This window comes from Mercenaria mercenaria, chromosome 13 (genome assembly GCF_021730395.1).
Source record: "Mercenaria mercenaria strain notata chromosome 13, MADL_Memer_1, whole genome shotgun sequence".
Classification (NCBI taxonomy): Eukaryota; Metazoa; Mollusca; class Bivalvia; order Venerida; family Veneridae; genus Mercenaria; species Mercenaria mercenaria.
Genome location: NC_069373.1, coordinates 63,969,697 through 63,984,910, shown reverse-complemented (window position 1 = coordinate 63,984,910; position 15,214 = coordinate 63,969,697). Strand labels below are relative to the sequence as shown.

The 15,214-nt window shown below is 38.5% G+C and overlaps 2 protein-coding genes across 2 annotated transcripts in view; both read left to right on the top strand.

Moving 5' to 3' along the window:
• LOC128547776 (uncharacterized) overlaps nucleotides 1–3,541 on the top strand; it is a 143,623-nt gene extending 140,082 nt beyond the window's left edge. Inside the window, exons 135-138 of the mRNA XM_053520948.1 lie at nucleotides 284–718; nucleotides 1,025–1,569; nucleotides 1,880–2,001; nucleotides 3,177–3,541. Coding sequence (XP_053376923.1) covers nucleotides 284–718; nucleotides 1,025–1,569; nucleotides 1,880–2,001; nucleotides 3,177–3,541 — 1,467 coding nt within the window. The remainder of the gene's footprint in view (nucleotides 1–283; nucleotides 719–1,024; nucleotides 1,570–1,879; nucleotides 2,002–3,176) is intronic.
• An 819-nt stretch (nucleotides 3,542–4,360) lies between these two features.
• Nucleotides 4,361–14,049, top strand: LOC123529924 (uncharacterized). Its single transcript, XM_045310521.2, has 3 exons — nucleotides 4,361–9,594; nucleotides 9,798–12,035; nucleotides 12,433–14,049. The coding sequence occupies exons 1-3, from the start codon at nucleotides 4,386–4,388 to the stop codon at nucleotides 13,740–13,742; spliced, it is 8,757 nt and encodes a 2,918-aa protein (XP_045166456.2). The 5' UTR covers nucleotides 4,361–4,385; the 3' UTR covers nucleotides 13,743–14,049.
• Nucleotides 14,050–15,214: the final 1,165 nt, after the last annotated feature.

The window sequence follows — 15,214 nt, the reverse complement described above, 5'->3', positions numbered from 1 at the left end:
ATCACGGAGTAAATTTAAAATATGCAAGATTATTCAAATAGCACTTAAGTTAACTGATTTAGTGGAAGAGCTATACTATTCATTTAGTGATAGTATCTAAAGCCTTAGTCACTCAATAAAGGACAGTCATGGTTTTCGTAGCAGTCGTAATCCTTGTAGCCATCGTGATCCTCGTAACGAAGGTCATCGTATTTTTTAGTTGTCCTCTTAATCAATTATTGTATGTAATATACAGTTTTGGTACAGTTCTTTTTGAAATTATATATATATGCTTTCATTTTAGATACGACAGTCTATGACGAAAAAGAAAAAGAAGAAATCGATCAATATCGATAAAGTGTTTATAACGTATAGAAGTTCTTACGTCAATTTCGAATTCTCAAAACAAAGAACGAAGAAAAGTAAAAAAGCCAAGTCAAAAGTCCTTATCGATGGAACTGTATGGAAGAAGAAAACAATAATTGACAAAACAATAGGGGATATGTGGCTAACAAACAAAGACACCTCAACGATCACTGTGACTATCAAGCCGCTTAATTTATACATTGAAATCACCAGACGCAGCAGTTTCTTTGTCGTTAACATTAAACTGATGTCGAGCCTTTGGGATACTAAGGGTCTATGTCAGTGGGTACCGTCAAAAGTTGCAGACCTTTATACACACGAGTACGAGAAGTTTACAAGTGCCACACCTATTCCTGGATACACAGGGACAACTGTAAGCATTCATTTATTTATTTCAGTGAGGGAAGTAAATCTTATTTATGCAAATGTAAATTGAGCGGCACTTAAAATAAATCTGTTTTGTTTAGGGCTTGTCAAAACGTGCTTCTAGATATTTTGTGACGTTAAAAATTGAGTACAGGTTGTGCAGTTTCTTATTTAAAAAAGAGGCAATACCTTATATTTGTTTAAGGTTTATTTTCAAGTATACATTGAACATTTTTTTCATGAGAACACTTTATTAAACTAACAGTAAACCTTAATAAACTGCCTCATTCTTACATTTTTCTTATATTTCTAGTGTAAGGCAGACATGGACTTCAGCAATACGAATTACTTCGATAACACCAACACCACAAACAAAGTGTCTGGCAATGCTCTGTGCTGCAACTCTGCGAGTGCTAGTTACAAAAACTTTAAACTGTTTGCTGAGAAAACCTCCGAAGTTACAATAATGTTCTATTTGAAGACATGTACCGGTTGCCATGGTGTTATACTTTCATACAAGACGGAAAAGCCTTTCAGTTTGGATTATAATGACGGAACAATTGTTCTTTGGTATGGGAAGAGCTCAAAGTGGGACTCCAATATAGAACTAAAGGACAATGAATGGTACCAAATTGTATTAACATGGTCAAAATCGCTTAAAAGAATGGTACTGTATGTGTTCAACGAAAATACTGGAAATAAACCGCAGATATATACAATTGATAAATTCAAGGAGAAACCTTTCGATAATGGAGGATCTCTGTCTATAGGAAAGTTCCAAATAAGCCAGGCTGTACCAAAATGGAAGAAAGTTGATTCATTTGTTGGCTGCTATGATTCGCTTGGATTTGCCACACAGTGAGTGTTGAATATTTTTATTTTTCATTTACGGAGGTATATTTTGCAAGGAATTTTCTTTCATTTATAATTCATATTCTTTCGCATTCAAGTGTAGTTCCGTACCTGTGAAAAAATGAAATTTTTATTTCACTGATAAATTTCAGTATTTAACTGAAAAACATAAAATAAACATTATATTTCAACGACGAAAAATTAAATAATTTCTTGTGATTTGAGTTGCACAAAGTAGTCAAAAGATAACCTAAAATAAATATGTAATTATGTAATAATATGTTTTGAATAAATTCATTGTCTATTTCTTTAACAGAGCACTAGATGCAATCACTATATCGTCTCTATATTCGAAGCCGATAGACGAAGTGAAGGAATATCTGGAGAACAGTGAAATCAGGTTTTATTACTACGACTTTGATGAAGATACAACATATAGTAAGTGTTTAATTGTGAAACTAGTAAGTTTTGCCCGTTCTGTTTGTAAACTATCGGTGAGTCTTATTGGAATTTGCTCTGCCGGCCAAGTATTTGTTCGGTATGACGGACGAACCAAGTATAGGTCAGAAGTAAATCATACTTTTAAGTAGGTCCTGCGAAAGGAAGGGACGCATCCAAGCAAAATAGTTCCATAATTGCTTTTATAAATATCGTTTATGAGAAGTAATGAACTGTGCAACTTCCCCCAGCACCCAGCCCGCCCACTTAGCTCAGTAGGGAGAACGCAAAACTACGGATCGCGGGGCCGTGAGTTTGATTCCCGGGCGGGCCGTAGGTTCTCCGTGACGATATGATAAAAGACATTGTGTCTGATATCATTCGTCTTCCATCTCTGATTCAAGTGGGAAAGATGACAGTTACTTGCAGAAAATTGTACTGGTACAGAATCCAGGAACACTAGTTAGGATAACTGCCGGCTGTTACATAATGTAAATACTGTTGAAAAATGGCGTTAACAAGCAATACAAAAATCCCGTAGCACCAAGGGGCGTGGGCAATGTTGCATTTTCCATTACTGCTCATGAACAGACTCGATCAAACCGAGTCTGCAGTTTTCACTGTTTGCCTTGTTCTCGGTGCTTCCGAGGGATCTACTTTCCAGATTTTATTTACTTCACAACAGCGGGTGTTAAGTGCTGTGTGGCGGCCGTAAAAAGTCGCCCCGACTTCGTCTCAGTGTTGTTAAATTTTCTGGTCCTTCGTGATCATTGATTTCAACTCATTTAGATTTGAAGGTTGAATACTGCTTAAGCCGGTGCTAGCGGGCGTGGACAGTGTTGCATTTTGCATTACTGCTCATGAACAGACTCAGTCAAACCGAGTCTGCAATTTTCACTGTTTGCCTTGTTCTCGGTGCTTCCGATCTACTTTCTAGATTTTATTTGTTTACTTTAAGCTGACTTGTATATTTTTCTTGAAACAGATGTAGGCGTTTTTACTCGTGTTAAAATGTTTCACAGAAATACTGTTGCAAAACGATGTGAAACAAATAATATTATCATATACGTCCGTTCCATGCCGGACTGATTTTGTTCTCAATTCATAATCGTGGTCAAAATGAGTAAGAGGATGATTGTAACTCTTTAAACAGTATAAAATTTTATCTATTGCAGCAAATGGATACTTGGAAATTGATCTGGACGAAGATGAACGTAAGAAAGTTTTTGGAAAGAAAGCACGAACACACATTCAGTTTGAAAATGATCCGTTGAGTTCTTGCGCTCAGCGACCTTCTGATAGCCCTCAATACGACTCGACTTCATTAGGTTCAAAGTCAAGACGGCGGCGTTCAGTTGATGATGAATACGATTTATCTGGCTTTTGGCTTCAGCAGTCTATTTCTAACAGACCGAAGAGACAAAGTGAAGAATACACAAGCAAGCGACTACTGAACAGACCAAAGAGAACAATTACATACTCGTTTGATACTTTCTGTCAGAACGTCTTCCAAAGTACTTCATCGTCCCTTTCAAAGTAAGTAGTTTCTTTAATAAACACATCATTGAAAATCTCGATCGCCATTTATCCTTTTCCTGGTAGCCTATCATAAGTGTTGCTATTTTACCCTGTGTATTAAGTGTTAATGAGTTGGCACTTTTGTCTTTCTTAAGGTTAATTCGACAATAGAGCAGCTAATTCAAAATTATAGCATACAATAAGCTGCAGTTTATGGAATTCAGTTTGTAATTGTGGAAAAATACACAACCAACCGTTACATTTATGTGGCCATATCATTTAAAATACTTGAATCTACAACTGTGAAACGTTTCTTTGAAATCTATATTAGATAAATTTCTCTACTTGCGAAAATGTCATCAAAAGTGTGATTTAGCGAGAACAATTGACTTGAGCACAAATATTTTCAAATCGTTCTAATATTACTTGAAGCATACGGCCCTATCATTCTTATAAGCTGAAATTCCTTCTGTTCTGATACAAGAATGCTTTGAAAATATATGGTTTAGTGAAATTAAAATCAAAATTTGTTTCAAGTTTCTGCGTTGGCCTATTTGAATAATTGCTACATGCTATTTTTCTTCTTTGTGGTAAAATTTCCGCGTATACCTCAGTTTCCATTGTAGACATTCGAGGACTAGTGCCTACCTAAAAACAGATCTAGCATGATCTTTACTTCCGGTAATTAAACTGAATTTAAATATAAATGTTTAAAAGTAAGTTTTAATTCTTATATTTTCTCTTCATCCACCATGCCAGTTAATTATGTAGAATCAACTGTCGCTTTTAGAAAGTATATTTTGTTTTATTCAGCACAATGTATTCTCCTCTTCAGTAACTGCAGCACAACTGACTTACTTCCAAAGATGAGCGCAGCCATGTGGGACTGTATTGATGCTGATGGTGATGAAGAGGATATGGCGAATGCTATATCACAATTTGCAGACGACTGTCAGACAACACTTGGTCTCGCCTTCTGGCCAGCGGAGAGGACTTGCCTTGAATTTGAAAATGATTTCAATTTGTATCCTTACATGGGTACAAACTGCTGGCCTGAATGTCCATTTGGTTTGAGAGAAACGTCGACGTCCGCATGTGAATGTGATGATGGATATTGGAATGGAACCTGCACTGGTATATGTCCTGGCGGAGTCCAAAACCCTTGTAGTGGATATGGTACTTGTGATTCCGTCACGGGCGAATGCAATTGCCCTATTAACAGAATGCCGGCAGACGACTGCAGCTTATGTTCGGAGGACTGGTATGGATCCGATTGCGAGATTGCTGTCAATAATGTTACTGGCAGTGACAATACTTCCCTTGCCGTACTGGGACAATTAGGCATAATTTATACATTTGATGGTTTGAGCTATTCAGTTAAAACGCAAGGTGAGCTTATGTTGATGGCAATTTCAGAAAATATCATCATCGAAGGAAAATTTGTTACCTGCTACCAGAATTATTCATGTGTTCCTTTCATAGCTGCTAGAATTGGAGATGGTATCAACGGATACGCAACAGTTACAGTTCAGTCCGAAAGAAAGTATGATTCCAAGCCAATGATATACATCAATGGTGTAAGTGATACTTTGGATACACCAGCATATTTCAACGGATTCAAAGTGTATAGGTCCAATTTCTTCGAAGTAACATTTGAAGTAAAAGATATAGTAACGTTCTATATCAGAAATGAAGGTCAATATTTGCACTTGACTCTGGAATTGGTTGATACGCTGGTTACTCAGACATCAGGTTTGCTCAGTGGAGGACTGTATGCAAATATTACTGACCGGCTTGATCACTTATACAATGCAGAAGTTCCGCTTTTTGCCATTTGTAATGACACATCAAGCATTCAATCCGCACAAGGATCGCAAAGTTCTAACACAATAAGTCTGACAGCTTACACGCAGACATACTCAAATGATACGGACTTGGATATTTCAAGGTTTATCGTGGATGAATGTGACAGTATCATTTACTTTTCAAACGACCTGTTGAAATATCAGACACAAGGAGGTTATGGATTGAACTTCAGTAAGTCGAGCCTCGACAGGGAGTTGGTCTTGGATACCAGTTCCACTACAAGTATGACCATAGAACTACTTGTTAAACAGAATGAAGCGAACAACAGTGGTGTAATATTCTCGTACACAAGTAGTTCATCGTCATCACTTCTTCTTGTAAGCGGGGAATCTTCTCTTGAAGTTCACACATACGTAGGCAGCAATGAAACCATGTATGATACAGCTATTGCATTAGACGAAGACGCCTGGAATAAAGTGGTATTTGCTTACGATAATGATGATGGAACAAGCACAGTTTATGTTATTGACAAAGACGGAACAGTGTCAACAACAGGCGATTTTGAAATAAATCCAGCCTTGTTTGAGTCTACGGGTACTCTCACTATCGGTCATTGGAACATGCCGTTTGACAGTAAACAGTATGATTTACCAAATGGATTTGATGGTAGTTTAGAAAATTTCATGATATGGAACCTAACAGTAGAGGAGAGTCAAGTGAGTGAACTCTGGCAAATGGATCCAGCTACGGCATCTGGTAGTTTATTGTTCGCCCTTCAATTTGACGAAGGAGATGGCACATTGACCAGTGACAACATCGGTAATTTAGACCTTTCTCTTCCAGAATACCCATGGAAGGCTCCCGAATGGATTATCTCAGATTTAGATTATATAAGCAGCTATACACCAGATTTTGCACTGACGTACTTCAACAATGACACATGGGAAACGGAAGCAAGTACATTCTGTTTATCGATAACCACAGCCACAGATGGCATCAGCATTAGCAACAGTACAAGAAATTTCTTTTACTTAAATTGTCTACAAAATTTGGCAGTCACAGAATATAAAACCTCGGGGTACAATGCTATATTAGATGCTCTAGTTTTAGGCGTATCACAGCATGGAACAGCCTCTTCTGAGATAGACACATTCTGCTCAGCCATTTCTGATACAGATAAAAATGGAACTTCTTGTACAACAACATGCACGTTTGGTATTGAATACTCCAATGGAACATGTTCCTGTTTTGAAGGTTACTATGGTGCAAACTGCGATGGTGTATGTCCAGGAAGTTCGGATTCACCTTGTAGTCTCCATGGTGAATGCCTTTCCGATGGTACATGTGACTGTTGGTGGAACTGGGGTGGAAGCTTAGACTGTTCGTCCTGCACATCAGATTCTTCGGGCGATATGGTTGGGCCAGATTGTTCTATTCTAAGTACATCATCTTTGTCCTCGTCCTCGTCGAAGGTAGCAGCTGTGTCTAGTAATGGACACTATATGACATTTGACGGTCAGCAGATCTCGTTCATTGGTGAGACAGGCGCATTTATGTTATTTAGTTCTTCCTTGATGGGTGTAGATATTCATGTATATCAAGTAAGTTGCCATTATGGATCTTGTGTTGCTGCAGTTTCCCTTACCTCCTCAACTGATGACCTGGTCATTGCCGCACCAGGGCAGGGTATATATCCAGTACTATATAGGAATGGAAAGCAAATCATACTTGACGACATTACGAACGTTTTTAGTGCGTCCATGACCGTAACACAGGATTCTTTAACAGATATCAGCGTAACTATCACCGGTATTGGAAGCATCACAGTACAAGTTCTTGTTCAGGAACAGTTTCTGCAAGCGTCTGTCGTTTCCTCTTCAACAATATGTCAAGTTGGATCCGGAGTATTTGATAAATGTAACGGAAATGGCAAGGACTATTCTTCGATGACCACAAGTGAAATCAACGAATACATCGTTACTAATTACAGACTTTCAAGTAGCATAATTCTGGATGCTTTGAATGCTCCTGTTGGTGACGGATCAAATATTACAGGATACGCTCTTAAATTTGACAGGACCGCTGGCATATCTGTACCAATGTCATATCCAGCTGATTTCAACATTTCTGTTATTGATTTCAGTTTGTCGCTTTATTTCAAACCTTTAGCTTTGGGTGGTTACATCGTGTCATATGCAAAGAACACTACGTTCGCCGTCTTAAACTCGGATCCAATAACGTTTCAGTGCGATACCAGTTTTGTAGAAAGTACGATATCGCCTGAACTAAATGTTTGGAACCAGTTGATATTAACATTTAGGCGGACTCAAGGGACAGTTGATCTTTTCCATTTTGGTACTGATTCCAAATTGACACAGGAGGTAGTGAACTTTGAGTGTGGCAGTATATTTGAAAGTGATGGTACTATTATGCTAGGTGAATACATGCCATCAGTTGGCAGTAATCCATATACTTTTGGATCACAGTATTTTACAGGATTGATCGACGAATTCTCTATTTGGAAGAACCCGATACCAAACTCTTTAATATACCAGGCACACCTCCTTAGCACGAAGGTTTCAGGCTTTTCATCTGAGTTGGCGTCATTGATTTCATTCTCTGAAGGTGTTGGTGCAGTAGCTTACGAAGAGATCAATGGAAATAACATGGTTTTACCAATTGCACCCTGGCAATCTCCAGAATGGATTGTTTCAGATCTTGGTCTGCAACCTTTGAGAACAACAGTCAGCGAAGTTTACTCAACAATAAATATTGATGCAAATGTTGAAACAATGTGTGGAAATTTCTTCGACTCAGGCAGTGTTTCTTCCAACTGTGGAGGGGTATCCGATTTTATCAGATGGTGGTTCAAGCAAACGTGTATGATAATTGCAACAAATACAGGAAATATCTCTGACACAACGATGGCTATGGCCGACTACACGTCTCTGTGTGGTGTAACTGGAGGCAATGTTGATAACATCTACGATGTCTTGTGTGCATTAAGCGTCGATAAACCAGCTTGGCTTGAACGAAAATGCTCAGACTGTGATTTTGGTTATAAAACGGGTACGGAATGTGTTTGTTACTATGGCTACTATGGTACAAGTTGTGATGGCGTCTGTCCGGGAGGAGCCTCCAACCCATGTAACAGTCAAGGCGAGTGCGATGTAGGCGGTAACTGTCAGTGTTGGGGACGTTGGACTGGCACTGCATGTGACACATGCTCCTCTGGATGGTCAGGAGACGACTGTACAGTATATACATCCACATTTGACCCTCTTGGTGATAATGCTACAACGCTTGTAGCACAGGTTAACATGATAGGGCAGCTGTCAACATTTGACGGAATCATATTAGATATGCCTCAAAGAGGATATTTTAATCTGATGACGATTAACGATTTAGACATCTCACTCGAAGGCAGATTTGGAGTTTGTAATTCTGAGGATGTCTTCCACGTCTGTTTGATTGGCTTTGTACTGGAACATGGCGGCGAAAGTTACTATGTTAGCTATGAAAGATTTACGGGCACAAGTGTTGAAATTATGTCTTCCACAAGTCCTAATATTACGGTATACGATGAATTTGAACTTGGCGATATGATATTAAAACTTGATTCCCCAACAACATTGAAAATGACAATGAAAGGTTCTGATATTGCTGTTAAAATGTCATCGATAAGCGATCGCCTTTTGTCTACATTGTCTATACCAATGACAGAGTGGACTTCACGACAGTCTCAAATTACAGGCGTTCTCACATCCTGTAATACAGAAAAGGCAATTATAGCAGCAAACTGTAGTATTAGCAGACAGTCCTTATGCATAGACCCTTCGCAGACTATATCGAGCAGCTGCAAATTAAACCAAACAACTGAAACATTTTCTCAGTTCCTGAACAATTCTGCTTATAACGACACAGATTTCATGGAACTAATTGAAGACAGATATCTTTCAGCGATGGAATCAAACTGCTTTAAATACGACGGTAATGGTGTATCTGTGACAGATTTACCGTTACCAGATTCTGACTTTACTGTTGAGATGCATGCTAAACCGACAGATCATGGTGGTATACTGTTGACCTACGATGATGCAAACGGCAATTATATAACTTTGATCAATCACAAAGATGGTATGATTGTTGCACTACCTGGTGTCTATCATCTAACAAATCTTCCATTGGAATTAGATGTATGGAATCAGATCAGTCTGGCTTGGAGAGATGACGCACAGATTCTCGAAGTCTACCTTACAAATGATACTGGTAAGTTGTTCATTTATTACGGAAAGTGGAGAAACTCATAAATCACATAAAATTGTTATTCTGTGGAGACTTAAAAGAGTATGTTATTTCTTTTACAATTTTCTGTTGTTTTATGTACTGACTGTATTTGTCATAAGTAAATTGTTAAGCAAAACGTGTTTATAAAGCATTTTTATGAAGTATTATTTTTGTCTTCTTTTCAGGTGTTTCCACAGTAAAAGCTGTACCACTCACTACTGACGTGTTTAACAGTGGAGGAACATTAACACTTGGTCAGCTTACACCGGACTTAGGTGTATCAATAAGCATGGGTGACTACACTGGATACATTGATGAAGTACGCATTTGGAACAGGCCTCACAATCCGACCGTCATCACAAACAATTTCCGCAAAATGATTACTGATGACACTAGCAATGTCTGGCATAGCTGGACATTTAATGAAGGAATTGGATTAACAGCCTATGAGGATAGACAAGGTGATAATATGGTACCGGTTAACCTTTTAACTCCGCCAGTGTGGGCAAAGTCAAGTCTTGACCTCTCAGAAGACAAAGACCTCGATGCACCAAGATTGACAACTGAAGATGAATTGTCAGCTGCAGCACTTCTTGCTGCACAACAAATGTGTGACAATTTGATTAGTAACTTCTCACTGTCGATAATTGGCTCAAGTATGGATGTTTTAACTGACGTGTACGAAGCTCTGTGTGTTCAAGAAATAACTGCTACCGGTGACCAAGCACAGGCAGAAGCGGTACTGGCAAGTGCGGCGGACTTGTATATAAGCTTATCAAATTCATCAACCAACCCGTTAGCGAGTTTGTGTAATGTTATGAGTTCAGTATCAACTTACATAGGCGCTAGTGGTGACAATTGTACTACTTGCGTTTTTGGTACCGTTGATAATGGCACATGCGTCTGTTTTGACACTCATTGGGGTCAGTCTTGCGATTCTATCTGCCCGATAGGTCCCCTTGGAGCTTGCAATACATTTGGCGTCTGTGATGAAGGACTTGGTGTTTGCAATTGCCATCCAAAACACTACGCTGGATCAAGCACAGTAAGCGACTTCTGGCAAACGTATTTGACGTCCTCTAGTATGAACATGACATCAGATTACACATGTGACGCTTGTTCAGAAAACTGGCATGGTAAAGAATGTGAGTATTCAACAGCAACTCCGAAGTCATCTTCCAGTTACTACGGAATTATCTATGGATCTTATGTCACAAACTTTGAGGGCGTGTCTTACACACACGTAGCGCCAGGTGTTTATTCTCTTCTCAAAACTTCATCGATGGAAGCACAGGCTCTATTTGTGCCCTGTCTTGGTGATAATAGATGCCGTTACATGAAAGAATTTGCGGTACGAAAAGGTGATTCTAGTATAATGATACAGCATGCTGAAGATACAGGACAAAATGTGACCGTGAAAGTAGACGGTATAGATGTATTATTCCCGAACACTTCATCAAGTAGTGGTGTTACCGTAGAAATGACAGAATACCCCTATGTTAAAGTTACAGTCGGAAGTTCATCATTTATTGTGTTTGACTCTGATATGGGGTTAGTTACAACTGCAGAGGTATCATCAGGCGATGCAAAAGCAAATTCTGGATTACTCGGAAAACCTGATAATGACTGGACTCAAGATTTCCAGTGCACCAGTGATACTGGAACATTAAACAAAGATGATTTATCAAGCGAATATGCCGGAAAATGTCTACGTGAACGGTATGGTACAGGTTCAGGTCAGATCTTCACCAACCACACTGATTCTGAAGATTTCCTATCGTCAGGTGGCTATTCGCTATCACTTTCAGGTGGTGAAGGGTTCACTGTCAATGGCTTTACTGTGGAGCAGGGTCTTACCAAATTTACCTCTAGCTACTGGGTTAAGTCCTCTAAAGCTTCGAAGAAGCGATCCACACTAACTCATCCGCTACTAACGATTGATGCTGGCAGTCAAAACATCGATTTTAGAGTTGACAGCGACTATTTAGTAATAGACTGGGATATACCGTATACAACTACGCTAATGCTTGATATTGACACTTGGTACTATCTTGCGTTCTCTTGGAGTGATGACGGATCAGCGGTCGTATACCTTATCTCAGATAATAATGTGCAGGACTACTCCATTTCAAATATGAATGTAGGTGGAACAGTTGACGTCAGTGAAATAACAATGACAACAACAACTTCTGCACAAGTTTCCTTTGACTGTTTGAGATCCTGGACCGAAACGAAGACACTGAGTGAATCGATATCCGATATGGATAACTATTGTGATGATTCTACGTCGTCTGACGCAAGTATGATGTTATCAATAACATTTGATGAAGGAAATGGAACTACGACATCAATAACGACATACAGCACAAATGATGGCACAAACTCAGGTTCAGTCACGGGCACAGTCGCCGGAACAATATCAGGTAAGGCAAATAAAAATGTTCGAAGCCTCATAATTATGAATAAAATTTTGACCACTGTAAATGCTTTTTTGTAAAATGATTTCTGTACGACTATATTTTTGTGAAATGATTACTGTAAATCCGTATTTGATATGTAAGTGTTATTCCGTGAAAACGTTTGTTTTTTTTTATTTATTTTTTTATATTTTTAGTACATAGAATAATTTTATACAGTTTTGTTTTTACTTAATTTAAAATTCTTAAAGTTCTGTCTATCAGAAAATGTAGTTCTAATCCAATGTCATTTTTACCTGATAATGCCACCTTGTAAAACTAGAGCATTAAAATAAAGCCGTATGTTCATTCTGATAAGCATTATATAGAAATTCATTTATGTGGATCAATTATCTTATTTCAGGACTGACCGGTGCTTCAAATCCATGGGTTCCGTCGTCTATTCCTGTACCAGACATTTCCACTGCGAACACATTAACTGCCTATGGTAGAAGTAGCTCTAATAGCGTTCTCACTAACTATACAGCAGCAGCAACAGCTTGCCTTGATGTCATTAAAAATGACAATATTTCAACCACTTGCAGCGTTCTTTCAAGCGGTACCATCGATCACTTCCTTGAAGCATGTATTCGTGATTATGATAGAATTGGTGAACAAGAGGCTCAACGGATCTTAGAATCCACTCTCATCTACTACTGTGCTACTGCAATGGGCGGTGATGAGTGTCAGTTTGTTGGTTATTTTTATTTCTGCAAAGATGTCGAAGAAGAGGCCGCAGGATTACCACTGATAATTATTGCAGCCGCTGCAGGCGGTGCGTTGCTGCTAATTGGACTTATAATTCTTATCATATGCCTAAAAAAGAAGAAGCAGAAAGAGAAAGAACGAGCAGCTGCTGAAGATGATCCCAGTTTATCCTTAGTCTCCAATACTAAATTCAATACTACGGCTTTGAGGAGAAATACTACTGAAACATCGTTTGTGTCAATGGATTCCCGGCGTCAATCTGCTTGGGACGATGGTGGAAGAAACTCTGTGGTTTCCGTCAACTCCCCAGTAATGTTTTCAGACGACGAACCAAGTAGCCCAACGCCTTCAACGTCTGGGTCTTTCTTTAAGAAAGGTACAGTTTCACCAATGACCGTTGCACCATTGACAGAACAGAAGAAAATAGCTGTGAATAACTGGTCGAAACTGGTCCAGAAAGCAACAGAAAATGGTCCGGTATCACCACATCCGGCTCCAAATCCTAGCACGACCGCACCAAATAAAAAGGTCGAACCAGCTAAACGGTATATTACTACAAGCCCAGAACCAGGAACGACTAGTACTTCTACAAGCCCAGTAAGTCCAGCGCCAGTAGCAAACTGGGGCAAATTGTTAGAAAAAGCTCTCAACTCTGGTGCAACTTCCCCTCAGTTCTCCAGTATTCCTGGAAGTGAAACTTCTACACCGATGCCGGCTGTTGCTCCCAACGCGCCAACTGGTATGTTTGGTATGTCGCCACAGCCAATGTTTGGATCTAATGCAGCTGCGGTAACTCCGAAACCAGCTTTTGCTGCTGACGCACCAACATCTCTAGGCGGTAGTAACGCGAAACAATGGAAAAAGCCTGCACCTATTCCACGACTGCCGCAGAATGCCAGAAAGTCGTCGGTTGCTGTTGCGCCGGACAGACCAGATAGCGTTGTGAACGATCTAGACACTGCGTAAAACATTCGAATCAATGGACTGGACTAAATGTTTGTTAAATAAAATATGTTTACTACATAAATATTCTTTGTGCAAAAGTGTAAAATTCGACTACTTTAATGATATTGGTTTCTACACGAGGGTACGAGAAGTGCTATTTTAATTTTATAAAATGTTTACATTTATTCTTTGATAATTTACTTATATACTGTGATAATTTCCTGTGATAGTTCTTACTACTTAACCTTTATAATATGTTTGCAACAATCAGAGATTTTATTTAAACATAAAGCAACATTGTATATATTTTAAAGACTTTGTACGATTTCAGCTAGTATGAATTTTATGCGTGTAATCTGTTGATTTTTTATACTTCTGTTTCTAAATAAAGTTTTCTTTTCATTTTTGTTTTTCTTTAACTCCTGAGTTGCAATATTGTACGTGCTATGATTGTTGTCTGTGTCTATTGCAATATAAGCCAAAGTTTGAATATATACGAGGAGTATTCGATAAACTCCCGCGAAAATGCCCTGATTTCTTCACATACATTGTGTACATGTATCATCAAAAATCAATGAAACGGTTATATAAAGGGAATGTTAAGTTGATATGTCAAACTTGTTATCATATGACGTCATCCGGCCCAATTTTGGCTCTTTTTCTACCTTTCATTCGCAAAACCATTACGTACCACTTAATTATTTTCAAAGCTACGTTTAACTTGGTGAATATTGACGTGAATTGTAAGTGTTTCGCCAATAACGTCAAATTATGAATGTGACATCATTAAAATGTGTTGCTGGCATATTTGGTTGGTCATCGCCTGAAACTCGGTGTTGATTTATTAAAGCTGAAATATTTTGTGTTTGAATAGAAAATTAGCAGAAAAAAAAAGAAAATATGCTGAAAAACACCAGAGATACTTATCCCTAAAGAAAAGAAAAAAATCTTAGCGGTGGGATTTTGGGGTTTTGGGACTAGCGTCCAGTTACGTATTGAAAATTAAAAAGCTCAGTAAAATGAATCGATGCATCACAGTTCAGTGCCCCATTTCATCAATACTAAAAGAATATTATACATAACAGTTTTTTCCTCGACTTTTCGAAGATATAGTATAGCTATTGCCCTCGCGTCGGCGTCGGCGTCGCCGTACTAACAAAGCTATTGACTTGAAACTTAAAATGGTTATTTACTATCAAAGTCTTCACCAGGAGAAACAATCCCATAATTCTGATTTGAATTTTGACAGAGTTATGCCCCTTTTAACTTAGAATTGTTTGGTTAAAATTTCATAAATATTTTACTGGCAAAGCTCTAATTCAGAGTCAAGCACTGAGAAAAGTCGATTGTGCTGTTTTACTGACAGCTCTTGTTATTTGCTCGCAGGAAGGATTATAAAATACATGTAATGGCGAGAAGCAATGGAACAAATGGTAATCACGAATTGTATTGATTAATTTTAGTTGATATGACAGCGTCATAATGACGTTGGG